General features: G+C 40.8%; 1 protein-coding gene across 1 annotated transcript; it reads right to left on the bottom strand.

Moving 5' to 3' along the window:
* SLC2A12 (solute carrier family 2 member 12) lies at nucleotides 1–27,840 on the bottom strand. Its single transcript, XM_048936756.1, has 5 exons — nucleotides 27,543–27,840; nucleotides 19,008–20,327; nucleotides 3,329–3,451; nucleotides 1,069–1,201; nucleotides 1–278 (listed from the first exon to the last, which is right to left on the bottom strand). Exons 1-5 carry the CDS (start codon nucleotides 27,658–27,660, stop codon nucleotides 182–184), a joined length of 1,791 nt encoding a protein of 596 aa, XP_048792713.1. The 5' UTR covers nucleotides 27,661–27,840; the 3' UTR covers nucleotides 1–181.
* Between the last annotated feature and the right edge of the window lie 2 nt (nucleotides 27,841–27,842).

Genomic DNA, 27,842 nt, shown 5'->3' on the forward strand with positions numbered 1-27,842 from the left:
TGAGTTACAAACTACAACAATCTTTAATGCTGGCCATAAACTACCACTGAAAGAAGGTCTACTAAGAAATAAGAGAGAGATTATCTTGTGTATAACAAAGAAACCATTTGTCCCATTGTAGTGTCAGTATTTTTTTCTCGGAGTCAGTCTTTTGGCAAAGGCTGCCTTGGTTGCCTCAGCTCTAGTAGAACTGTTCTTTCTCCCTGTTGGGTAGTTCCACCGGCACCAGCTTCTCCCTGCGCTGGCTCATCCAGCACAAGGGGGTCTTTGTGTATTTACTGGAGAATAAAGTAAAAATAATTAAAAAAAAAAGATAAATAAATAATAAAAAATTGCTATTGAGAGTCAGTGGGACACTTTGCACGAGAGGACTGCCCCCAATCACCACCACCACCCCTACAGGCTTTGCAAGGCCCATGCCCTGGGCCACTGCCAGAAGAGTGTGGGAGCTATGCTGTCTTTTAGTTTTGGGCTGGTAAAAAAGTAGGCACACATCCTCTTTGAACACGTTATGGGACTCTGCTTTTATGTATATATATATGCACATATATATATATATTCAATAACTAAAAAGAACTGAAAAAGATGGGGAGATTATGAGCATCACACTGATAATAAAAATTGAGTCCACAGGGCCACCAGATTCAGTGAACACATGCAAAAAGCCCCCATCTAATAAAGCTACCCAAACTTACATGGAGGCTTGAAGTACTGGAGAGAGGGTCATTGTCCTTCCATTTTCCTAACTGCAAGCAAAGGCATACAGCCCAAGTGGGAGAGCAGGGCTCCCTCCTCCTCAAAAGGCCACTCAGCAAATGTGCTGGGGAGTCAGGCAGTTATTAGTGTTGCTGGAAACCACCATCCCTTCTGGGTCAGTCCTCCCACAACAACAGCAAAGCTTTACTTTTTTTTACTTTGCCAGAGAGATTAGCATGTGCAAGCTCAAGCCTTGAAAATACATGACTTTTCTAAAAAAATATCAGCTTGTATTCCCGTTTTGTTGGTACACATCTCTGGGAGGCTTTGTCTCTCTGGCACCATGGGGATGCAGTCACGCTTTGTACTTACTCTTTAGCCAGTTCCATGGATATTTGTTCCAATGAGCATCCTTTCGTCTCTGGTATAAACACAATAACAAAAGCCAGGGATGCTAGGCTCATTACTGTGTAAATGAAACACACCCAGGACAAGCCAATAAGCTCTATAAAGGAAAAAAAAGAGTTCTTCAATTTTCAAATATTACTTTTTCTGCTGCAACCTTTCTATAGGATACAGCCCCAAACACAAAGGAGATGTTAGAAAACAGGCTGTTACTCTTGGCTTTTTCATTTGTGAAATGTTTTTGCTTTTTCAGTCTTGATGAGAAAAAAAAAAAAAAACAACTAAGCAACTCATATTGACCCATTTAGCATAAACCCATTGATTTATTTTGTTTGCTGTCACTTTGGATAGAAACAGTGAGCAACCATTGTTGCTGTTTCATGCCAGGGCACTGGGGGTCACAAGCGCCTTGAAATTCCACCCATGTCTGGTTTTTTTGCAAATTCTTTCATGGAGCAATAAGAGCATTTTTCACACGGTGGCAGTTGTCTCAGTTAATCCCACCAGGCTGTCAGTTCCCAGCATTTCTGGGAGAGAAAAAGAGACCCAAAGATAATTCCTAATGGAGCCAGCTAAAAACTCAAAGTTTTTGTGGTTTGGTTTTTGTTGTTGTTGTTGTTGTTGTCGTTTTGGGTTTAAGGGGGCAAAGAGGACCTCAGGCTGAAGGAATGGACTCTGCCACTACTGTCATGTTGTTGGAAATCTCACCTCATACACGCTTCTGTATAGACAGGTCCTTAGTGTTCTTCCCTGTTAAAACTAGACCAGAATGCTGAGACACTTGTCAGTTGTATCACGAGCTAAAAATTGCAGCTTGAAGCTTCTGTTCCAACTGCTATCTTACACATTATATACTTGCTGGCCATACTGACCTCCACATAAATTTGTCTGAAGACAGATTTTCCGATTCTGCCTTTCTACCCCAGACTAGGAACTTGTAATTGCATATAGTTACACTTTCAGAAATCCAGATTACATCTGCTAAACCAGCAAAGTTGCTGTGGATCTACGTTCACCATAATTGAGACCAAAGCAATGGCTATGTATGCATTAACAAGTAGTGCTTCATGGCAGAAAAGTTATTCCAGGTCAACTATTATTCAAGATGCACATCATCTGATTTCAGGAACATCTCCTTAGCTCTAGTGTGGTCCAAGATCTGGACACGTATTGGCAGATAGAGAGCATTCATGGTGCATTTTCCCATTTGGTTTTGTTGAAAAGCAGTTCAGGACTGCTCTGTGATGGAGACCAAAGTGTCACAAGTGTAGACAACTGGAAAAATTTCTTCTGAAGAAGCTAAAGTGCCAATATAGACACACTGAATTTAACCTGGCATATTTTGCCCTACTTCTGGTAAAAGAGAACTTTTTCTCTCCCTCTCTCCCTCTCTCTCTCAGAAAATGCCAATGTGAAACTCATTTTAGTCATAGATCACACTTAATTTAAATATTCAATTTAAAAATATATCTAACAGGATGAAATCACCTCAACTTTTTGTGGGTCTGATAACAGTTGCTTGCCTGCCTCTTCATCTGTTGCTGAGTTATGCAGAGTTAAAGTAAATTTGGAATCTCAGTTCTCTCATATAGTTTGACTTTCAGCCCATATTTTCTTCAGAGAAAGGTTGTAAACCAAAATTTGCAATACTTCCTATGAAATTAAATTAGAAAAAAAAATATTTGCCAATCAATGAATTTCCAACTTGGAATTTAAGGCTTTCCCTTGATTATAAATTATACTATGACAGTCTACTTTCTTGTATTAAAACATGAAACACTTTCACCTTCCAAAGACACCTTTTTCTAAATGAAATTTCCTTAAAGTCAGGATAATCCTGCAAAAAAAGAGGTTGATTTCTACAGGATGTTCTCTCTTTTTTTTTTTTGTTTTCCTGAGGAAAAATATGTCTGATCCAAAAAGCTGTGATTTAATATAGAGCAGAACTTTCACTGGCTTCAGAAGGAGCAGGGCTAAATCCTAAATATCATATATTTTCATCTTACTAACGAAATGGCTTTTTAAAAATGGCCTGTGGGAGACACAGAATTGCCACAGGCAGACTCAGAAGGGTATGAAGGAAACTAACATAGAGCACCCAAGTAAGTCTTTGAGTTTGTCTCCTGGGCACAGTGGGTGCAATTTCAGCAGTACTGTTTGCATAGTTGAGACTTCTGTTATGTCGATGAGGAGAATATCAGCGCGAGAGAACACAGAGAAATCTTACCAGTGACAGTCAAAAATGTCAAGGAAATGAGAAGGTTTATTCCCCAGTTCATGCTAGATGTCAAAGCCATGGCTCGTCCCCTGATCCCACCAGGGAAAATTTCACTCAGGACCAGCCAAGACACTGAAATGGAGAAAGAAAAAAAAAAGTAAAATATCTTTGAAAGGATGACTTGTTGTTACTTCAGATGGCTTCAGTTGGAGCCACCTGGCAGAATAAGGTAGTTTGGAGGATGCTTGGCGTGCATGGGCCCAGCCCCATGAGGGCCCACCCTGAGAAACACCAGCGATGGGAACATTGTCACCTTCCAGACATTACCTGGGAAATAGGAAAGGCTGGAAAGTAAGTGAGCCCAGACAGCACATCTGCTCATGGAAGGGAGCACTATAAACAACTCAGTGACATAATGCTGATGCAGCTGGGGCAGCAAACCAAAGTAATCCTAGGCTTCGGAGCAGCACTGGGTGTTTCTTCCACCTTATAAATCAGCCTACCATGCTGAGGGAAGTTCACTCTTCCAGCTCTCTGCTATGAATCAGTGAGATCGCTGAGGGATAAATTAAGGCAGACATCCTGATTTTTGGCTCCTTCATATCACAGCATAATGTGAGTGACCTCAGTGCTTGTGTTTCTGGTCGATAAAAAATTAATTCAGTCATATAGAGCTGGCTGAATAGCAATCTTGGTGGCAAGAAAAAAAAAAAAAAAACAACGACACCACATTTTTGCACCATTCCTCGTTACTAAAACAAGGATTAAAACAACCAACTCAACTTCTCTAGCTCATTAATAAGATGCGTTTTCTCAAAGTTGCTTTGTGGAGAAATCATAGGCTAGCAGACAACCGGCAAAAGGGCAGAGAGGTGCATGCAGACAAACTATATCCTCAGGCCCTTGGACATTACAGGTTGGTTCTTTGATACATGTTTTCTGCATGATAACAGATAGAGACACACACTTGGCAGACAGTTATATTGAGAAACTTGACTTTCTGTGGCCAAGCATGTGTAATGCTGTGTTGTCCCTTTGGATGATTGCAGGGTTCTTCTGTGACTGAAGTGACAAGGGTATGAAAGGAAAAATTCTGTGGAGGAGACTATAAAAGACCAACTGAAAGGGAAAGAAACCTGAGCCTTAACTCAACAGAGTAGATTCCAGCAATCTCAAATTTAGATCTCTTTGTACCACTGTTTCAAATTCAGTAATAATTTTTGGAGCTGACTCAGATTTATTTAATTAGTTAGTTTTATGGAGAATTACAGAGAGAGCTTCCCTCTCATGCTATGATCCTCTTAGCACAGTGGTGATATTAGCCCAGGTATAGGAGCAGCATTCAAGACCACGATGCATAAGAGCCTGATGCTGTTACAGAGACACATGGGCATCATACAGAGAAAGCTGTAGAGAGACTTCTGTTTTCTGACTTGAATCACAGCAAATTCAATACAATCTGCTGAGAAAGCTAACTTTCATCTAAATAAATGGTTTAGTCTGAAGTTCTATGTGGTCTCTACAAATAAGGAAGGGGAGGGGCAAGTAAAAAGAAACCTGGCATCTGAAGCAGGTATTCTTCACTGTCAGGCCAGCTGTCTGGCTCCTGAGAAAAGTCAAGCCTTAGCAATGCATAACAACCTTGCTGCTGTGCTTTGTGCTGCTTCAGCATCAGGGCTGCTGAAGCACAGATCGTTAGCCACAGTGATACAACACATCACTGCAGGAAGTGCCAGCCACAGAGCAACAGAGAGCAAGCAGGATGCAACACACTGTTTCTAGCAGTAGGTAACCAGCCTGTGGGCTTCATTACCATAGGATATTATTACAGCCAGAAGCTGATCAACACCGGAGAAATTGATTATACACCAAGACTAGCAAAGAAAATATTCATAGTGCAGGGTTAAAATAGATTCTGAAATAATTCAAATTCGTTTTCTGCAGGGGACAAGCCATCTCCAGATGACAGGGATAGGAATAAACCTTTTCCCTGGGTATTTTGCTCTGTTTTTGCTCATTCAAGGGCTTTCTTGCATTCAAGCACTTGACAGTGCCTGCTTGCAGAGGCCCTGAAGATGGACCATGTTCCATTTCTGCTAACGGGACAAACCCTGAGCTGGGTGAGCATGAGGGGCTGCACTGTACCACAGCTGAAATGCTGCAGCAGCTCCAATACCATGCATTTTTGCAAGGATAGGTTGTACCTTTCTGTCTTAATGTGATTCATCTATGGGGCTAAAACGTGATGTTTTCCTGTTAAGAAACCAAAATTCTTGAGCTTTTGCATCAGCTAGAGTAGTGCTTAGCCATTATCATTTCAACAATCCATTTTGTGCATGCAGGCTTACTAGATCTGTTCTTCATGTCTGCTAATGGTAGCTGCTTCCTCTGGCATGCCTCTGACCTCCTCTTAACTGGCTAAGAGTGGAAAGGTTTATTTCCCCGAGAGAAATAACAACTGTAGAAATCTGAGACTTATTACATTCTGTTTATCCCCTTCCCCAAGCTGAGGCAGCGATAACGATCAATTCTTAGCTTTTAGCACCTCCCCGGGATTGTTTTTACTATTTGTACTGTTGCCAAAAAGCAGCAGCTGCTGTAGGTACAGAGGGATGTGGCTTTCTCCTGGGGAGCCGGGAACTAGGCTCTGCTTCCAGTCACAATGGCTGCTGCTACCGTGTGCATGCAGCCCTCAGAAATTTAACCTGCACGCTCCCATAGTCTCCACAGAGAGAACTGGCTTCTGTGCCCCCACCAACCTAAGCAGTTGCGTTGTACAGGAGAAAACAGCCCTTGTTTGAAACCAGGGTCCAAATAATATCCCCTCCCACCACCACCACCACCTCTCTGTCTTCTAGGGAATCCAGCATTACTGCAGAAAGACACTGCAGTAAGAACCACACTGCACACACACAACAGTTTTCAGTGACTGATTCAGCAGCCCCAGCTGCTGTTGGTGGAATAGATGGAGAAAGAGCTGGTGCCTTCCAGTTCAGGTGGGATAAGAAGTGAGGCTCAGAGCCCAGCAGGAGTCTCTGTGCAAGAGGATTTGTTCATGCAGAGGCTGCATGTAGCACTCACCTCACTGACCTGTGAGGAAATTGTACAATTGAGTGATCTCTTACGGCAAAATCCGGAGAAGAAAAACCACCCACTGGTGGTTTGTGGATGTGGTTAATTCAATGAAAACATTGATCTGCATTAGAAGGATTTTAACTGTTCCAGTATCACAGAAACTCCAAGCACTGAAGTTCCTTACCCACATGGGAAGAGCAGAGGATGCAGGTACAACACAGTCATTTGGCGGATTGGGACATTTATCTCTATACAAAGTACAAGAGACTGTAAAGGAATAATAATTATAATGATGGTGGTGGAAGATTTCAGCTACTCCTGTTCAGACTGCATAAACTGCAAGACGAGGTACATTGCTGGGCCTACCTTTTATATGGCATAGATGATGCAAGTTACCTGATCGCAATTTACCTGATAATTAATGAGAAAATAAAAATGTATTGTGTTTTAAAGCTGAACAGATTGTTCAAGGTGTAACTGTCCCAAAGATGCTCTGTTTTACTGGCTGTAATATTTCAAAATCAAAATCAAAATTATTTAGAAATGAAAAGAGCCTCTCACAATATTTTGTTTCAAATGGAGAACAGTATTAGAAAAAGCATGATTTCTGTAAGGAAATAACAGGGCTATTGGAGTGAGTGCTTTAGTGGTGGTATGGAGAATGTTTGTTACCTGATTAGAGGCTTAAAAGAGAGATAAAACTGAATAAAAGTAAAAGAAATATCTCAGCACAGTAAAACAACTGAGTGAAGAAAGATGTTAGAAATGCAGTAGTGCCTCCCATAAATGTCGTATGCCTGACTTGGACGTGCTGTGTGCAGGTTTGGTGAGCTCAGAGCTATAAAGTGCCACATAGAAAGCTGTGGAATTGGCTCTGAACACGGCAATTAGACAGATGAGAACTCCAGCTTAGAAAACAGTGGAGGGAAATAGACCTGAAGCTTATAACATTGTGAATGCAAGCAGGAGAGAGGTTTATGTTGCTTTTTAAAAGACACAAACCAGGAAAAGTTGAGTGAAGTCAGCAGGAACAGCTGTTAGGGGAGACAGGAGGATGTGTTTCTCCTGCCAATGCTTATATTAACTGCAAAACTGGCTTGCACAGGATGCTTCATATGCGAAAATTATTATTGAGTTAAAATGATGAAATGCTGGATATTTAAATAATATTTCCCTATGTGTGTGGAAAAGGATCCATCAGGACTGTCAAACAACAGTAGAAATAAATCTCCAGCATCGTTCTCAAAGACCTGGAAAGACTTGCTGTGCATGTTGCAGGTGCCTTCTTTTTATATGTTCCCTCAGCATCTGCTGCTGGCTGTAGCTGGAGATGGGTAATGGTTTGAGAAGCTCTTTTGTTTGAGCTGATGTAGAAAATATAATAAGATTAACCTTACGGCCATAAGTAAAGAGGTGTCTTGGACCCTTGTGTGTTTTCTTCCTTATTCTATTTATGCGGTAAGTAATAAACAATAATAACAATTTTTAAAAAATCTCAGACTTACTTCAGAGAAGAAGAAAAGTGAGAATATCTAAGCAATGCTGTGAGATTGAGATTACTCAGCATTCAAGATGCATGAATGAAAAATGTCCTTGTTTTGTCCTCATCCCTGCCAGGAGGCAGAAGCAAATTGGAAACTGCTCAGCAGCTCTCATTAATGAAATATTAGATCCATTGCTATTCATTTGCTGCTTGGCATTTTTTTTCCTTTCCTGTACCTGTATTCTGAGAGAACAAGCTCTATGTGGTGAAATTTAGAAGCAGCTGTTGAAATTGTTGAAAGAATTCAAGTTGCTGAGGTACAAACCCTAGAACGAGATTAAGGGGGTTTACAGCTTAGCAGGGAAGTAGCCAGAAGTACATAAGGCTCTGGAAGGAGTGTAGCAACCAGAGATCCAAGTGAAGAGGAGGAAGGGATTATCCTACCAGCAATGCAGGCAGGCCCTCTAAGAACATGTAACAAATTAATAAAATTAAGCAAGAATGCAAGCAAGCAACTGTGGAGCTGCCATGAGAAGAAGGAATTCAAAGGACGTGTCTTTACCAAGACAACAAGTTTTTCCAGGCTCATGACCTTCCCTGAGATTTTCACGCATGTGGTTTCTGGACTAAAATTCTGCCCACATTTTTTTGCCAGAGACCAAAGCAGACACTGCATCTATTTGATGAAAGCTAATTGTCTCCATGGCTCTGCTTCAGAACGTGAGATTGAAGAGGCTGCTCAAAACTAATAGCTGGCAAATACAAAGTAAAATGCAAAGCTGTATTCATTCGGAGAGCAGGTGAGCAGCCAGCAGAGTATCTGCTTCTTCTGTGTCCACATGGAAGGGAGCTGAGTGCTTCTACTACTGAGGGACAGAAAGCCAGGAGAATCCACAGCTGATCTCATACCTCTTGCTGGATCCCATCTCTGCTGCTACCTCATTCTATGGCTTTTGAGGTGCTGTAAAGTTCAATGCTTCTCTCCAAGCAATTTTACAGCTTCTGAGGCCTAGCACTGCTGATGATATGAAGGAGCCAGCATGGTATGGCAGAGCTTAAATTCTTCATCTTTTCTTCTGATACAGTACATTTCTATTTCTAACGGTTAACCCTTTAGGTTCAAGTATCATATGGTAATACAAATGGGGCTTGATCTCTGAGGATGTAGTAGAGTACAAAAAAATAATTATCAAACTATTTGCATCACTGAATGATGACCCAAACAGGCCTCCCAGTGTTAGAGGGAATTCATCCTTCACTCTTGCCTCCTCCTGTTCATGTTCAAACTGCAGGAAGGTCTTGGGGAAGAAACTGTGATTCTAATGCACTGTCTCCTTCCCCTACTGCCTGGGCCATTGGAGGAGGAGGGCAGCAAGACGTGCATCACCTCTGATTTTCTCCCAGTGTTTTTCTCCCATAAACTGTTTTTCACCATTGTGATTTTGCTTTTAAACTTGTATTTCAACACACATATTTTTATTTACTATTGCAATTTTAATCTCCGTGAACTTGAAAAAATACATATTGTCCAGCATGTGTTTTCCTGTTTCATGCAAGCAGTTCAATATTTTCCTAGGTCCATTTTCAGTGATACTCAATTACTGTCCATCTGCTTGCAGTTTCAAAGGTGCTGAAAACTAGAAGACATTTCTATTATCAGTGATTCCTACCCAAATGATTATTAGTCAAGAACAGAGAGGTGTATAAGGATCTAAGAGTGGTGGAATTGTCTCAGTTAATGTGATTTGGAGCCCATCTTAACCAATAACAGTGCGTTAGAAGGATACATTATAGCTCTAGTGTAGACAGGTATATCATTATCTACACCTCTTTTCAGGTCCCCCAATAGAAACAGATTTAAGATGGCATACAAGATGACAATTCTGTTTGCAAATGGATTTCACATCCAGCATCTCTGTCTCTCATCCTTTGTTGTGTAGACACTCATATGTACCCATCAAGACAGAAAAGTTTGAAAGGCAAGCAGAAAGGAAAAAAAAAACGAAGAGGGAAACATGAAAACAATCTTTCAAGAGATAACATGATTGACTATAATAAATCACATACAGTCATTGAAAATTGTCTTTTAATTAAAAACTGAAATGTGTACTCCTGCTTAGAGGTGTTTATTTGTTCAGAATATTGAATCCAGGATAATCCTGTAAGGCATTTGCAGAGGAATGATTGCAGAAGCCAGAGGCCTTAATCCACAAGAAAACTGAACATGAATTAATTTGCATTTTCACATATTTCACTTCTGAAAAGTATGAAGGGGAGAAATTACCCAACTGGGTGGGGGTAAATGAACCTCTTTTTCTAGTGTCTGAGGACCTATGTTGGACCTTGGGAGGTGCGTAACAGAAAAGTGCTGCTGGGACATAACAACTGGGGGAAATTTAAACTCTTGTTCTTGCAAAATAGAGATTTGTATACACACTTCAGAAAGCTCCCAGTGGAAGGGGTAAGAAGCCTTCTAAAATAAAGACTTATTTACTGAAAGGACCACAGTGGTCCATTTTTTCAGTCCATCTCTATTCACTGCTGCTCATGCTTTGCTTTGGTTTGTGTTGGAGAGAGGGATCAAGGAGGAATTTTGAAGACTCTGGGTTCACCCATCACATGACACCTTTCAGTGCTCCTTCACTTATAAGAGTAGATTTTCAAACAAAACAGAAACTGGGTGCCTTTTTGTGCTCCCCTTCCTTTTGAGGAAATCTTCCATGGTTTCCTCCCATAACTCAATAAGGTCCAGGAACTCAGATGCCTAAATGAAGAACCATCCCCTAACTCCATGCAGTGCCTTACCCACCAGGCCATCCTGCACTTTGTCTGCTAGTCTCCACCTTCCTCAGCACTGACTGAAAGTTATGTGGTGGCCCAATTTTACTTTGTTGGTATATATTTTTCTCATAGTTTATAATGCATGCTTTTTTGATGGCCTCTACAAGTGAAATAAAATATTGTCTTTGCACTCAAAATCCTTCTTACAGTTCTAGTTTTTTTCACAAACCTGGCCCAGGGTAAGGTTGCCTCTTAAAAGTTTGTCCCAGCCCCTTCTCTCCATGGAAACTGGATATTATGAAGCTTGACATATGCCCTATGAACTTTTTCACAGATCCCATTGTAACAATGATCTTCCCTGCAAGAACACGCTCAAGGAAAACTAACGTAAAATCTTTCATTATCTTTGATATGTTTACCAAAGGCCACTATTGTTTACTGAATGCTTAGATGTAACTTTTGGCCTTCAACATAAGAATGGCAAATATGGTTGATAATAGACAGCCTTGATGAATGCAGGAAAACTCCTACATGATAGTATGCTAGATTCACTTTGACAGTGCACCACTTAGCTGAAGATAATGTCTTAATGGAACAAACACAAATTACTAGGTTCAGTTACTAGTTAGCATCCCAGCAGTATTCACTATGCAGATTTTTTGAAGATATAGCACTTATTTTGGCCAGCAGCTACTAACTAACCTGAATTGAACAGGTACTTCTTTGGTATGGATAATTTTAAGCATGACAGCTGTTCCTCTTAAGCCAAGTAGTTTCTTGGTGTTTCTAGGTTTATTAACATAAAACCATTAGCAGAGACATGTCTATGTAATTCAGTGCACTGAGATCAGAATATTGAGTTTGATTATTGTTTTAATCCAACATACTATGTCAAAAGATATGTAGCCATCTATCTTTTCTAGACAGTTCTCTTCAGGCCAGATTTTGTGCTCAGCAAGTGAAAATGGAAGCACAGTCAATGAGGAGGCATAAGAATATGCCATGCTGGGGCATGGTGTCATCATCCATTCTGAAAATTCTGTTTTTCGGAATGAAAAGCCCTTGGTCAAAAAGAGACTCCCTCATTCACCTTCTTGAAAGTACAATAATGAACATAACAAAGTCAGTGAAACAGAAACAAAGCCAGTGAAAATGACTTCCCAGTTTTCAACTGTGCACCTCAATGTACAGCCAAATTTCAGTGTAATGGTTAAACAAGACTATTCTGTTCCTTGCAGAAATTGAGCTCTAAAATAGTTGAGGAGAAACTCTTGCTGGCTTTGCCATGCTTCAGTAATACAAAAACATCCTTGCCTAATGAAATTTTTCACACTTAAAAAGGCCTCCCAGAACTGTAAATCCCAGTAAGTTAGATAAAATGAATCCATTTGGCTGGTATTTTAAAGAACCCCCCTTTGCAATTTGAAATTCAGTAATTCAACATCGAGCTATCCAAAATTATCTTTAACTGGCTTGCACCTCACTTCTATTAATCATACTATGAAGACACAACCTGATTTTTCAATGAAGTGTCATGTTAACAAAAGGATGTAGATAAAGCTTGTCCAGGACAAGGAAGTAGGATGAGTGGGCAATTCACAATTCTTCCTCTATTTTTCACTGTGGTATGTCTGTCTTTCTACTGCAGCTTGGTGCAGACAGTGTGAAATAAAGGCCGCACAAAGTAGTGTTTGAATAACACAAGAATAATGAACCAGATAAATTCTAGAGGTGTCATATTAAAACCACATGTATGCATGCATTAAACTATGATTCAGTACAAATGTAGAGTGATAGGAATCTTCGCTTAAAATAAAGAATCCAAGACCATTTTTAATTAAGTAAAATAAGACTTTCTATACTGATTCACAGTGCAACATTGCCATTTTCCAGGTTTATTATTCTGGTTCAAATCCAAGAAAGCATTTAAGCATTTGCTTATTTTTGAGCACTTGGTATACTCCCCACTGCTATCTTCTTTTCCAGAGCAAATGACAAAACAATGTGAAACCAATGCTGTTCATTTCTGTGAAATATAAGGCTGAGCCACAGATGCTCTGCAAAATGTAGAAGCTCAAAAATAAAGCATTGCAAACAAATGTCATGCAAGGCAATGCTGAGCATGAATGCCTGTTAATGTCAAATTAATGCACACTATAAATTAGGACAATAGCCATATGTTTTGTAGAAACCTGGAATACTGCTCTAACACCACAGATATTGATGTGAATTGTAGCCACCCCTATCTTTCTCCAGGTAGTTTTCCAAGTTAGTGCAAGGCCATATGGCTTCCAAAACAATAGGGAAAACTGACTAAATCAACTGAGAGTTAGCATTTTCTTAGTGATGGCTCTCTCATCCACAAGGTTTTCTAGTTTCTGGTAGAGCATTTATTGGCTTAGTATATGTCCAGGAGCATTGTGTTATAGAGAAAAAAACAGCCCTACACAGTCTGGATCATAAACATGACAGGAGACATGACCTCTGTGGTCAGGTCCCTGGGCTGTTCAATATCATGTGTGAAACCATCTGTTCTGGGTTTTCTTAGAGATACATATAACTTTGGAGAAAGACATAAAAGGTTTTGCATTTAACCACGCTAATGAATCATGTCTTCACTTAGGTAGCCAATTCATCTAAAAATCACAGAAGCAAAGTCCAGTTGACCAAATCTGTTTCCAGCATAATTCTCTGGACTTCCAGAGAAATGTTCCAGGTCTGGGTTTTGGCTTGTCTAATACAATAAAGTATATAAAGAAAGACAGCCACATAAAATTGAATAAGGGTAGAGATAGATTGAAAAAAGGAATTATTTCCTTCATTACCTCCACGGATTTCACTTTTCTTGAGAATCTTTGAACTTCCATCATTCTTCCATCTTCCCTATTGTCCCCGGCACAGGTATAAAACTTTGCATTTGAAAGATGTCAACAATTCACAGCAAAATATAGACAAAACAGGTGCGTTTCACATGGGAATGTAATCTCACAGTCCAATATAGATTCCTGAGCACCCTAAAATCCCTCAATAGCCACTGAGGAAAGGAGGGCTGCTCCAAAGAAGAAGTCAGAGAGCAGGGATCTGAAACCCTCCCCATAGATTGAGAGAATATCTTCCTCTGCTAATTATCTGAGGAATCTGGCTCACATATCAGTTAAATGTCCAAGCAAGGTAGAGGTTCCCTTTCAGGAAAAAAAAAAAAAAATTAATTATTTAAATAATTTAAAGCATTGATTAAACTCTGATACACTCAACAGGGCAAATCTTCCCAGCTTTAAACTAGTAACAGGCATTTGTCAACTCAAATTAGGGCTTCATCTATAAAAATTTGCTCTTAAGTTTTGTTCTCAACAGGAGCTTATCTTCACTGATGTCCCCATTGGAATTTGTTCTTCGTGGGGCTGACAGCCCCACACAGAAAGCTGCATGGAGATGGTGCATCCCAGCAGGGCTTGCTGAAAAGTAGGGTCACTGCTCACTCTTGGGGGCACATGTACCAGAGGACATGAAACTGCAGACTCTTGTATGGGAGGAATTTCAACTGTGTAAAACTAGAAACCAAAAGGCATCTTGGTAGCTTGCCATCTTTCCCTGCTCCAGTATCAGATGGATGCTCAAATCTGGATCCCACGCACCTCATATTTAACTTATTCCACTCTTCAGCTGATATTAATACCAAAGTTCTACAAGCAGCTACTTAAAGGAGTTTTGATGGGGCTATAAAAGCTATGTGGATAAACAAAGTTTACTGTAAGTTCTATCTTCCCTTTAGCCTCATTATGCATTTACTTGTCCACTAAAAATATATATAGATAAAAAAACCACTTCTTTTATTTTTTCCTTTGGGGTTTTCCTTTGTGCCAAGCCCTGAGACCTAGAAGACCTTCCTTCAGATGCAGGGACTAGTCTGCCCTGGGAGAATTATGTGTGTGCCATCTGGGCTTTGAATGCCAGGGTCAGGGCATCCCAGCAGATCTGCGAAGTCTCCTAGAAGAGGATCCTGTGATGCCCTTCAAGATCAGAGCTCTGAGAGTCCATCCCTGGACTCTGAAGAGCGGCACAAAGCTCACGGATAAGTAGTAATAGCACATGTTATGTCCCAGTACCACAAAGAGATAAGTACCTATGGACTTTATGCATCTACATGGTTTTGAGGATGGATCTTCTAAAGACAATTCCTCTCAGTCCCACTTGTAGGTATTTCCACTGATTTGCATTCACATCCTCCACAGAGCTGATGAAGTTTGCGCTGAAGTTCATTGGCTAACTGCATAAATACCTTTGCAGTTATGCAGGATTAGCAGAGGAGGAGGAAAGAGCTCTTCTGAGCAAGACACTAGCGCTTTACATCCAATCCAAATACGTGCATTCAACATCTGTCTCTCAATTAAAGCATTCCCCACTCCACAGCAAATAAAAAAACCCAAACAAACAAACAAACAAAAAAACCAATAACTTGTGAGCAGCACTGGGCCTCCTTCCTTGAACTGCATGCAGGGCTCCTACGTTACATGTAAGACGTACTACCAAAGTCCTGTTTTATTGTTACTTTTTATGTGCTAGAACAAATTTAGGCCTAGGAAAAAGATGCCATTTGGGTGCATACTCAGTTAACGTTACTTGCTTTTCACCACAGGACTTGCTGGAACCCTTCTGGTTTTTGTAGGATAAAGAGGATTAGCTCCAGGGCAGACTGCATTTCTGTATTAATGTGCATAGTGCTACAATCTATCTTTCACCTACTTGTTGATGAGATCATCCAGTGCAAAGACATGGGTTTACGCTTTCAAAGATATCTGTGGATGTATGAGAAAATGTGGAGGCAAGTTGTCCACACATGCATGATATTTAGTTTTTGACCCTAAATGGTGCAAAAGCAGCAGATGAGGACAGAGGATCAGATCTTTGGTAAACAAGTGCCATCCAACACCTAAATCTGGATGTTGTTTTTTACATCAGGGAGAGAAGCACTTGAAGTTCTTGAGAAGTTCTTGATACTCATTCTTTTTCAGAAAGGCTAAAGGTGCTCTACAGTTGTTAAGAATGAAAAGCCTTTTGCATTTCCAAGATGTCCAACATTTACAGCTTTTTTTTTTTTTCTTTCTTTTTTTTTTAAAGTAAATCTGCTACTCCAGGAGTTTGGCTTTCCTCATTCCTACAGCAATTCTAGTTTAATCTGTGCCGCATGTAGACATGGCCCTGAATAGAAGTTCTCTGTGTTTCCTCTATGTTAAAATCATTTCCAGGGTCACGCCTAGCTTTTAGCTTCAGTAACAAATTGGTGATCTACCTCTGCACTGCACTCATCTCATTTGCCTGCACTCACAGCTCCCTGTGCAAGCCATGGTGAGTCTACTTCTTTGAGATTTCCAGTGGTGTCAGCAGCCTGCCTCTCTGCAGACAGCCATGGAATGCAGTGCAGAGACAGACCTTCGTGCTCTTCACTCTTCATGTAGACTGAGATTTCTCATAGTCTCTGTAAGTACCTTTCATCTTCATATGACCTTTCTGATGTACAGAAAAAGGCAAGTCAGACAAGGCTAGCTGGCAGATAAGATCCCTTTGCTCTCTGCAAACACCCCTGAAGAGACAGTATGTGCTGCTCTGCAGCATGATGCAACACTCATTTGCTGTACCTACAAAACATCCTTAAGATTGTGTGAAATTGAGTGTGAACAAGCAATAGATCCCATTTCATCAAGCATAATAAATCCAAAACAGAGCAGCAGAAATTCTCCTTTCATCTTGCCTAAGGGTTAGTGATATAAACACAGAACACCCTGTAAACAAAAAAGTGACTATGCAGATCTCAATGATCTGTGAATTCTTTTGTAATGCAAAAATGGCTTTTATCTCTCGCTGTCCATTTATGAACACTCATCAGTGTGTTTCCTGAGTGCTTTGATAAATGGCAGTGAATACATTTAGTGTATGTTTCATTTATTAATCCATCTACTTCATCTAATTTGGAGATAAATGTTAAATAATGGAAAAATACAGCATTTACAAATGTTTGCTGTGCACATTTGGACAGTAACTAGCTCTTTGACTAGAATCCCAGAAAAAGAAGGGAAAAAAAATTATAACAAGTTGGTAGTTGTATGATCTGCCCTAAGAAGGATGCACCATTTTCCTAATGGCACTACACAGATTCTTGTTTATCTCTGAAGAACGCAGCAAGGACACAAAGTGGCTGAATTTGTTCCAGAAATGGTCCAGTAGGGTGGAGAGAAAGCACAAGAACCTCTATGCAATTTGTCCAAAAAAGCCTGATAAGATCTGTAGATCACACATCCCCAGTATTGCCACCACCCTAGCCAGCATGCATAGGAGACAATAATACAGAAAATCCAGAGGTGTGGGTTGGCAGCACTTCAGCCTACAAAGCATCACCCAGCTGTGGCTCAGTGAGCACTGAAAGCAGTGCCAGAGCCTTGATGCCTCCTCCCTCAGCAGAACAGGTGATGGCAAACAGTCTGGTCTAGGCCACAAATTGGACTGAGATGAATAACATGAACATGTTAAAACTGTTTATTTTATAGAGGCTAGCCTGCCCTGTTATTCTTCACACTAAAAAAGGCAGAGTAAGAATAAGAAATCTAGGCTTTTAAAATACAGGTGTTTGGACTCTAAGTAGCACATGTTGAAGGCTGCGTATGAGACACAAACCATGGCCTCCTCCCCAACTCAGCCTATGTAACCACAAGAGAACCAAGAGAACATTTGTAGACTCCAACAACTTCTTGATTATCTTACCATTGCATTTTCTATACATTGCTAGTTTAGAATGAGCGCTGTATTTCTGTGTACCTGCATTTGGAAATGCCCGTACCTCTCCTGGACCTTACATTCACTTCACTTCATTTCACTTCACTTTGCTGTGCTTCACTTCACACAAACAGACCATGGCTTTATCCTACATGATTTTTTCAATCTGGAGCTGAGATGGTGCCTGTTCTTACCCGTTTGCTGTTTGAGGGCATTTTCTCAGTAAAGAAAGAGGTCAGGAAACAAACAATGGCCTCAAAGGTTTCTCAGATTAGCCTGGCAACACACCTCGGTTTCCATAGCCATCAGGGAAACGGGCATTGTTATCAATAGCGTCACACCAGACCAGCCCAAATGACCAGGAACCCAGTTACAGCCAGGTCAACAGGAAAGTAGCTTGCAGCAGCACTCCAAGCATGAGTCTGTATCCCTGCCCTGAGGGTCGTTAACTCTGTGTTTGAAACACCCAAGAAAAAGCTCTAGCAACATTTCTTTTCAGGGCTGCAGCCCTGGTTTTGAGCTTGTGTCGCTGAACAAAGGATCAGTCCCCACAGAGTCTGCAAGAGAGGGAACAACACTGCAATAACAAAGCCAAGCTTGCTGTCCTGGCAATGAATGTTTATCTCACACAGCTCTCCCAGTGAGCAATGTTTAAAATAAATAAATACTGCAGGGGAGTTGCTGTTACTGTAATTGTTGGGCTTTATTCTTGTGAAAGTTTTTACTGTAATAGTGCAGCAGACGTACAGTGTGTTTGCAAGTCAGGTTTGAGCCAGAGCACAGGAGCACATAAAGTCACTTAATAGATAATGAACTCTGTGCATGTGGGGTTTTTTTTGCAGCATAGATTAAAAAAATCAACCCCTTCAAATACAGTAATATGCACTTGCTATTGAAACAAACTGAAAGAAAACAGAATGAAGAGATTTAGCTCCTGGTACCTGGAAATGGCACAAATGTTCTCCTCAGGAGAAGGTTGCACAGCAGCCCTCTTTCACGTTCTTCCACTTGTGCTGTTTCAGCATAGGTGGCAATGATGATGCTGCTGAAGTTTGCTCACTAACTATGATGCTTTAAATTTCTCCACTATATCTGAAGACTGTCATACAGTCAGGAGGTCAGATCCTCAACTGGACTCAGGCACGCCACCTTTTCATGGATTTGATGGTGCCTTAACTTGCAGAGGCCAAGAGCTCTTCACTGTCTTAGGTTTATGGGTTAGCAGAAGTAAATGTCTGCATCTCAACCTTCCCAGTGTAAAGAAATATCAGAACATGAGGAGGAAAGACTGACAGGAGCCCTGAAACTTTTCTGTACAAGTCTTATACCAGTTCCTAGCTTCACTGAAGGTGAACAATTAGTTCTAGATAAATTAGATAAATCCAATAATTTTAGTGGGTGGGATCTCTTTGTAAAAGGCACACTCTAGGCCCATCAGGATAATCTGTAATAATACCAGTGCACATAAGCAGAAAATACTACTTTGCCCATGTGGGAAACTGCCTGATGGGCATGTCATCCAAGCACCTAACTTACTTGTAAATAAGTAATTACAAAGAATCAGAGAAAAGAAACACTTACTTGGTCCAAGACCTATGGAAAATGCAGCAACGTAAACAAGCAGGCTGGCCAGCGAGACCCATTTCAGGACAACAGAAACCTCCCCATTCTCTGTGTGAGACCCCATCATGCTTCTGCCTCCTGCTGGAGTAGTCCTGTTCAGTTCTCCTGTCCTGGTGACGTCAAGGTTTCTCTGTATGTCGAATAAGAGTCTTTCTGGTAAAGCCATACTAGAAAAGAGGTCCTTGAAGCTCCCATTGGTGACACCAGTGAGGTTTCCTGGACCCTGATAGGTATCCTCTGGAGACTGGCTTCTACAGATATTGGTGAAATTCATGTGTATGTTACGGTTCACTAACCCCATAGTGACCAACGATACTGCCATAACAGAAGAGCCAATACACAGGAAAGTTTTACTTCCAACTTTATCCACAAAAACTGTGGCTGGAACTGTGCTGACCACTTTAACCACTCCGACTCCAGTAGAAGCCAAGCTGGCAGCTTCATTGCTCTGAAACCCAACTGACTTCAGAACAGTTGATGCATAAAATAAAATGTTAGGCTGCCCAGTTGTTTGCACAAAAAAGACTAGTGTAAGCCCTACCAGCATTCGGGCCCTCATGTTGTTCTTTGAACGAAACAGGTCCACGAAACTATACTGATGTTCATCTTTCAGGGAAGACTTGATCACAGTGAGCTCTTTAGTAGCATCTGAAGTTTCCCGTAGCCTCTCCAGTATTTTTCTTGCAGCTTCATCATTATTTTTCATGACAAGAAAACGTGGACTTGGTGGAAGGAAATACATGGCAATACCCTGCAAGGCACCTAATGGAATTACAAGGCCAAACATATACTTCCAGCCGTGAGATACGGTGGCAAATGCATAATTTGAAATATAGGCAAAGAGAATTCCTATCACAATCATGAGTTCATTCAGTGAAACAAGAAGGCCTCTTCTGTGCTGTGGGGCAATCTCGGCAATATACACACATGTTGCAATTGATGATAATGATATGGAAATACCTATGGCAATTCGTCCCACAATAAGTATTCCATATGATTCGTGGGGCAGTAAAATCAGACTTCCCATCACAAGTAGAGATGATGCAATAATGATTGCAAATCTCCTTCCAAAACGATCAATCAGGAATCCACCAGTAAGTGACGCAAATAAGGCCCCAAAAAGAAGGGAACTCACAACAATTTCCTGTTCTTTGCAAGAGAGTGCTAATATGCTACTCATCTGAAGAAGAGCTCCAGAGATAAGGCCCAGCTCATAACCCATTAGAAGTCCACTTACAGCAGCAATGGCAGAAGATAGTAAAGTAAATGTTCCACAGCCTGAAATAAGAGGGAAAAAGAAATTGAAAGTGTGACTTCACAGCACTCACAGTCAGTACTAAACATAAGATATAACCAGTATTAAACATTTTTTGTAACTTTTAGGCAAAACAATTAGGTACAAACAAACCCAGAAGCAGTAGCTGTATACAATGCTAAATATGACTGTGTGTAATTTTTAATTCCTATAACACTCTCTTTAATTTTAATGCATTTAAGTTTCTGATATCCCTAATCTGAAGTCGATTAGGTTTTGGTTGAACTCTAAATAATTAAATCTTCTGCAGAATATCTTCACAAAAGGCAACATTGACAATGCAACCTTTTGATAGGAAAACAATTTTTGCTTTGAGACATTCTCAAGGTAAGGAAAGAAATAATCTTTCACCCAAACTGGTTCAACCTTGACTTGAATAAGTAATAAAATAATCCTTCGCCACTTATTAATTCCTTTGTTTCACTTAAGGATGCCATGACAGCTGCAGATATCAGTGTTTTTAATTTGCCATACCAAGGTTGATGCATACAGCCAGGATATTCAAGGGAAACCAATCCCCGAGGTACAAATTTCCAAACTTTATGGGCTTTGCTCATCGTTTTTTGGAATATCAGAAACAGATATTTCACATACTTAGGACAACCTCAATGTTAAGAATAAAGAGCAGATGGCAAAAACATAAACTAAGTGGAGATTATATGCCTTTGAACCTCCACTTTAAAATAAACTCATTTTATACAACTACGATTCATTGTTTATTGTTACAAGATAGATTTCACTGATCATGTTCTACTAACTGTGAAGCCTTTTGCACCCTAGACTTTGAGGAATATTTCAGTTTGTTGTTGTTGGTCTTGTTCATTCTCCCAGCATGATTTTCCCCTCACCATGATGTTGGCTGCAACACAGCTAAGAAAAATGTAGACTGACTTCTGATTTCCTGCTTAGCTGGAGAAATCACATGTGCCTGAGGAGAGGTAGCTTTTGCAGCACAACAGAGTCCACAGTTCAGTTAATTCTCCTGTTATATGGTATAACTGAAAATTATACACAGATTGTTTATTTTTAGCTTATTTTCTAAGACATTAAGGTTCTCTGTTCATGCTGACTGCCTGAAGGTCCTTGCCAATAATTTTGAGCGCGTTGGCGAGAATCAGCTCCATTTGACAGAGGTTATTACATTTCTAAGGAAAATCAGGCAAGTGGAGGAGGAGAGCAACCCCAGCAGGATGTTTGCACTACTAAAACAAATAATGCCAGAGCCCGGCCCCAATCCTGGAAGGGGGCCAATGAATCCTATTAAATTGCTGGCACAGTCTCTGGCATAGTATTGCCCCATGCCACCTAGAACTCTGCTAACAATTCCTGGATGTGACCTGGTGGCACAAGGCCATCATCACACCCTGCAGCCAGTCCACAGGAGTTATTTCAGAGCATAGGACAATTTAATAAGTATAAGCCTGACTATAAGTCATGCCGCCAGGGAATTTCTTGCAGTGAAGGACCCAAAACTGAACACAGTACTCAAGATGAGGCCTCACCAGAGCTGGCTACAGCGGGGTGATAACTTCCCTGCTCCTGCTGGCACACGATTTCTGACACAAGCCAGCTAGGCAAGAGACAGGCGAAAAATGCATGATTTTGCATGCACATGAGCATGGCACTGATTACGGACAGAGCTAGAAGTATAGAATCATAGAATAGCATAGAAGTTGGAAAGGACCTCAAAGATCATCAAGTTCCAAACCCTCTGCCATGGGCAGGTTTGCTGATCACTAAATCAGACACTAGACCAGGCTGCCCAGGGCCCCATCTCAGCCTGGCCTTGGACAACTTCGTTGATAGGGTAAACACAGCCTTTCCAGGCAGTGGGTTATGTACATGACTTATGTCAAGTTATGCTAGCAATATTCATTTTATTGTAAAATCTAATCTCTCCATTCCTCCCACCCTCTTCCTTTCTATTTTTCGACTTGTTTGCTGACTATATATTTCTAGCTCTGGAAAACATACCCGTCCAGTATATCCTGACTGAAAATCAGGGCTGAGGATACAAGACTGTTCTGCTGAATTGATGTTTGGGTATTAGAAGTGAGATTGTTAATTTTTTTCACAGTGCTCTATCCAGGCTAATTCCCAGTGCTGACATCTGTGCTTGTTTTGACATCTCTGCATTTTACAACAACAGCCCATGAAGATTTAACCTAAGATTCTGGTTTATTTAAATAGTAAGAAGCCAATAGAGATCACTTTGGTCATCTAGTCTAACAGGAACATAACACTTTGGACACAATTAAATGTATTCTTATTTTAATTAGAGCACTTGAGATATTTACCTTTGATTTTAAAATTTTAAAATGCGTTTAAGTCATACATTGTTCCTGTGGCTAATTGCTTTAATTTTAAGTTATCTGTAATTTATTTCTAACCCTATTTTCTGCATCTTCAGATTACAGCCATCAGATCTCATTCTCCATTTGCCTTCACTTACCCTTATTCAATATGTACAAAAATTATAGTCTGTCATCAAGTCATCCCACAGATATCTCCTGGATAATCTTCTTAGCCTGTGAGTCTTCATAAGTTTCCCAGTCTCTTAAGCATTCAAAACCCAGTTCACTGAACCCTCTCCAGGTTGTCAACTTCTTTATTAAACTGTTAACAGGATCCAGTGCTTCTGTTGTAGTTGCACAGTGCCAAATGAGAGTCTTCTATAACTCTTCCACTCCTAATGCAGATTTCTCTCCATACCCATCAAATGATTGTCACAGCAATGCACAGAAACTCATTTGCAGCTGGTTACTCTCCAGCACCACCCATTTCTTTTTTGACTGAGTTCTTTCCAAGGCACTCAGTGCCTTTCCTTTTTACTGGCCTGACATCTTATATCCTAACTACAAATGAAAATTACTTAGCATTTGGCTTTGTTAAAGGACAGAGGACAAGTTCAGGTTCCCTGTGAGAAATAAACAGCATCTTTAGATTTCTTTTGTTACTATTTGTAAAAAAAATAGGCACTTCTAGATGTTTGAAATAGGTAAGATGCCTACTTCTCTCCACTGACTATAAAAGGAATCCCTTGCTTGCTCAGATGCAAATGTCTAAAGTTAGCTGTGGAGAGCCTCAGACATGGTATTCACTTGCAGTCAATAGGTCAGGCCATCCAAATTTCCTTAAATCAGTGATATAACCCATTTATTATTCACCCATCACTTTTATCACCCACAAATGTTATTATCTTTTTCCAGGCAACAGAAAACTATTAAGTAACAGGAACAGAAATTGATTTTAAGGATCTCCAGCAGAAACAAAGCAGCCTGGGTAGTGTCTCCTATTTATGCTTTGAACTCTGTGTTCTGCACAGCTTTTAATTCTTTAAATGTGCAACCGTCTCTCTGGTATGGTTCCAGTTCCTTATTCAAAATGGCAGTGCCAAGACAAATATTTAAAGGAGTCTGCCACCACCACTATTCTTTACATCTCACTGTGTCCTCTCCTCAACCCCTGGTCCCTCAGAGCAGTGCAATGGAGGTGGGGTTTTTTTGTTTTTGTTTTTAATCTGAGAGAGATTGTGCAGGCTGGAGATGGAGCCTGGGCACCTGGGAGTTGCTAGAGAAGCAACGTATGTGTGACTTAAGGTTATACATACGTTTAGCATCCCCCAAGTAAAGCAGCTTGGTAAATGTCTTCACATTTGTTTTTCACTGTGTCAGCTGGTATCCTTGCTGGTGACACATGTTCACAGTGGTATAGAAGTAGCCATTGACTGTAGCTAAAGCAGACCTCTGAGTGGAAAGAAGGTTCTAATGCATGGGTATCCAACCTTCTGACTTGCTTGGGCTGCACTGAGTAATGAGGAATTGTTTGGGGCTGCTTATACATAATCTGCTCTGAAAGTAATGCCTCCTACTATTGCTAAGAAAACTATAACAAATACAAAGTGCACAGTAACATTATTTGATGGAACAAGTTCTCGGCTACAAAAAAACCTGTTTTTCCACATAGTCAGCAACATCAGCTATGCATTTTCACCAGTGATGAACAAGAGCCTGTATACAGCACTCATAAATAACCACAACAGCAAAGATGACCCAGTGTTGTCACTGCTGAAATGCACCACCCACAGCCTCACTGTGTTCACATCCACTCTTCTGTCTCCAAAGTTCCCTTTGACTTCAGGATACATTTTGCTTCAATGTTTCAATATAGAGCATGTTACAGTAGTTGTACTCACGGTCCTTTAGCTGTCATTTTTAATGTTTCTGGCAGTTAAAGGCTTCCTTCCTTCCTTCCTTCCTTCCTTCCTTCCTTCCTTCCTTCCTTCCTTCCTTCCTTCCTTCCTTCCTTCCTTCCTTCCTTCCTTCCTTCCTTCCTTCCTTCCTTCCTTCCTTCCTTCCTTCCTTCCTTCCTTCCTTCCTTCCTTCCTTCCTTCCTTCCTTCCTTCCTTCCTTCCTTCCTTCCTTCCTCCCTCCCTCCCTCCCTCCCTCCCTTCCTCCCTCCCTCCCTTCTCTCTTTCTCTCTTTCCTTCTCTCTCTCTTTCCTCCTCTCTTTGTCTTTTTCTTTAGCTTTATCCCTTATTCCTTTATCCTAAAATGTTTGTTCCTCTCATTTTCAGGAGATGCATGCAAAGTGTACGGTGGTGTACAGCCCAAGGGAAAATCTGTTTTTGTGGTGGCTTACACCAAAGAGAGAGGTTTCTTCTCCTGCCTGCAACAAGCCCTGTGGCTAACCAGTGTGTGACTGGTATGTGACAAGTGATTAGAAAGTCTCTTGTTTAGTTTTCCCATGTAAACAAAATGCTTTTTCATAACTGTTACTCAGGTCAATAGCAGCACTATTTGGCAAACAAACTTGTCTTCAAGAACATTTTCTGGAACTGTTTATACTTTGTTCCTGAAAAAGAGACCGAGAACAGTTGCAGTATAGCTGAGTGTGCTGCTGATGGGACAGGATGGGGCCAAGTTAAAAAGGGTGTGCCCCTTTCTACTTCTGTTCAAGCACACTCTTTCCAAAGGCAAAACTTGGTTTGCACTTGTACTTAATGGGCATTATGGATAAATGATCTGAGCCAAGGACATCTACTTTGCCCATGATAAATATTAAAAATACAGCATTTGTATCTGAAAATTTTAAGCTATTTTTAAGAACTTTTTTTTTTTTTTTTTTCTGCATCTGAGTGCCAATTGACTGCCAAAATTTTTGCCTTGACGAGGAAATAGTGTTCAAAATTCCCCAAAATGTCATCAGGGTAGCATTTTGCTAATAAGTAGCATGTGGATCACATGATTCTGTAGCATAAATATTTAATAGCATATGTTGGGAATCACCGCATAATTAAATTGTAGATTTGTTTCTCATCAAAGGTGATTTTCCCATTTTCATGCCATTGTGATCTTTGCTGCACTGTCATAATTATTTTCTATCTCATGCAAGTGCGCAGTGTAAAGAGATATATGTTACCCCACTGATCTGTTCTAATGTCTGAGATTTATTTAGAACCAGTACTTGCTCAATAGATACACTACTTACATGATCTAGGATAACTTTGAACTAGCCATCTATCTAGAAGTTTGGTGTGGGATATGAAATCGTTAGTCTACAAAACCCTATGGGAAGAAATAAAATGCTGCTTTGGGATGAAGTTATGTTACAATTAGAGATGGACATTGTCATAAAATATTAATTTTACCCCAAAATAGCATCAGTGCCAGGTAGTGTCATAACTGTTCAACAAACATAACTCTTGCTAGCAAGAGAGAAAAACCCAAAGCTTTTTTTTTTTTTTTTTAAACTGAAGTTAAAAAAAAGAAGGGGCAGAAGGAAGCTAATGTATTGCGCATTTTCATGCACCTTCATTCCTACAATGGTGGGAAATATTGTGTGCTTTATACATTGTAAGCTTGGAGAATGTATTGTGTGAATAAAATTGATATTTTATGAGCAAATTATCCTAGAATCAATGGAAAGAGTGCAATGCAGAGCCTGAGCACCTTTCTTAGTGCTTTGACATGCATTTTTATTATGTCAACAGGCAGCCTGGCTCTTCAGTACATTCAATGGAATCTGGTGTTTTCTTATTTTCCAGTAAGAATCAACAATTTCCTTTAATTCCTAGTGAATTTCTCAGATTACTGCTTCAATTCCTGAGGGTAAGGCCAAGTGTGTAATTTGCTCATCCACTTTTAACTATAGCTCTCATGCTGCAGTAGCTTCAGTCTCAGGTTATTGCAACTGCTGTGCTTCCCTTTGATAACGCCATCCTGTAACAATGTGCATTGCTCCCCCATACCCTAGGGTAATGTTAAATACATCTGCCTGCCGACTGGCTTTCTGTTCTTCATTAACCTCTGTTTCCTCTGCTCCCAGTTGTCAGTAGAAGCTGCTCGACTGACTGTTACTGCACTCCAACAAAGCATTTGTGCCTGTGGTGACTGAGTATGCATGGCTCAGTCAGCTCATTCATTTTTAAGTGAACAAAACTTGCTCCTGACATCACAGTCATTTCTGGCTTGCAGTGATACTTTCCCATTTGGGCACAGCTGTCTTCTGTGTGAGAAAAGTCACATTTGTGGGCCATTTCACTAGATCTTATTGGCAGCAGAAGAGCTTTGAGATGCGAAACCATGTGTGACTTGCAAACACTGCTGGGTGGGACAGCAAAGGTGGAGTTATGAAATTTAGCTTCAGCACTTGAAAATCTTTTTCAGAAGAAATTCTGCAGTTAATTTCTCTAAGTGTCAGCATGGAAACCCTGCTTCTTCATGAAATACTTGGATAGAAGAAATAGGAGGGAGCCCCTGGCACCCTATCCCAAAAACTCCCTCTACACAAGCAGGTGCGATTCTCACATGGCCTTCCTGGAGTTCCCTCCTGGGAATGAATTGAGCTTGCATGGATTGAAGCACCACTCTTATCTTATCTTGGATGCATTGGGTCCCCTGGTTACTCAGATAATTGATCCTCGTAAAAGAAAGAGATTTACACAGCAGACAACTCATGCATGAACAGTAGGGCTTGAGGGAAAAGTACTGCATATGTCACCACTCAAAACTGTAGACGGTGTTTCCCTCCTTGCTTGCTATTTCCCCCCTCACACTGCTAGGAACTGGGACGGTGTGTGTCCAAGTCCACAGGCTTTGCTGCTGTCTTCCCGCACCCTGCAAGCTACACATGTGCTGCTGATCAGCAACAGCTTGTGCCCGGTCCCGCCACCTTACCTGCTGCAGCTGGCAGCTGGCGGAGGTGCCCGCTGCCTCTGCCACCTTCCTCATCCTCCCCTGCTCTCATCGCCTGGCACTGCTGGCCGAGCTCCTCTGCACTCTGCACGGGTGCCATCGTCGCCTCAGCTGGAAGCCTCTCAGAGGGTGGATGTCCTCCCCAGACTGGACAGGAAAGCCCAGCTGATTTTCGTCATTGCAACAAGTTGCTGGAGCTGGCTGAAACCAAATGCGGACCGCAAAGTGGTTTGTGCACAACTTTGTTGCTATTTCAGAAGGCTTTGCCCTTTGCAGTGACAC

The sequence above is a fragment of the Lagopus muta genome, chromosome 2 (assembly GCF_023343835.1).
Source record: "Lagopus muta isolate bLagMut1 chromosome 2, bLagMut1 primary, whole genome shotgun sequence".
NCBI classification, from domain to species: domain Eukaryota; kingdom Metazoa; phylum Chordata; class Aves; order Galliformes; family Phasianidae; genus Lagopus; species Lagopus muta.

Bases quoted from the DNA above. Each gene is read 5' to 3' on its own strand.
- SLC2A12 (XM_048936756.1), bottom strand. From the start codon at position 27,660: ATGGCACCCGTGCAGAGTGCAGAGGAGCTCGGCCAGCAGTGCCAGGCG. The intron at 1,202-3,328 runs GTAAGATTTCTC...TTTCCTTTATAG, and splicing joins GACATTTTTGACTGTCACTG to AGCTTATTGGCTTGTCCTGG. The intron at 279-1,068 runs GTAAGTACAAAG...TTTATTCTCCAG, and splicing joins TCCATGGAACTGGCTAAAGA to TAAATACACAAAGACCCCCT.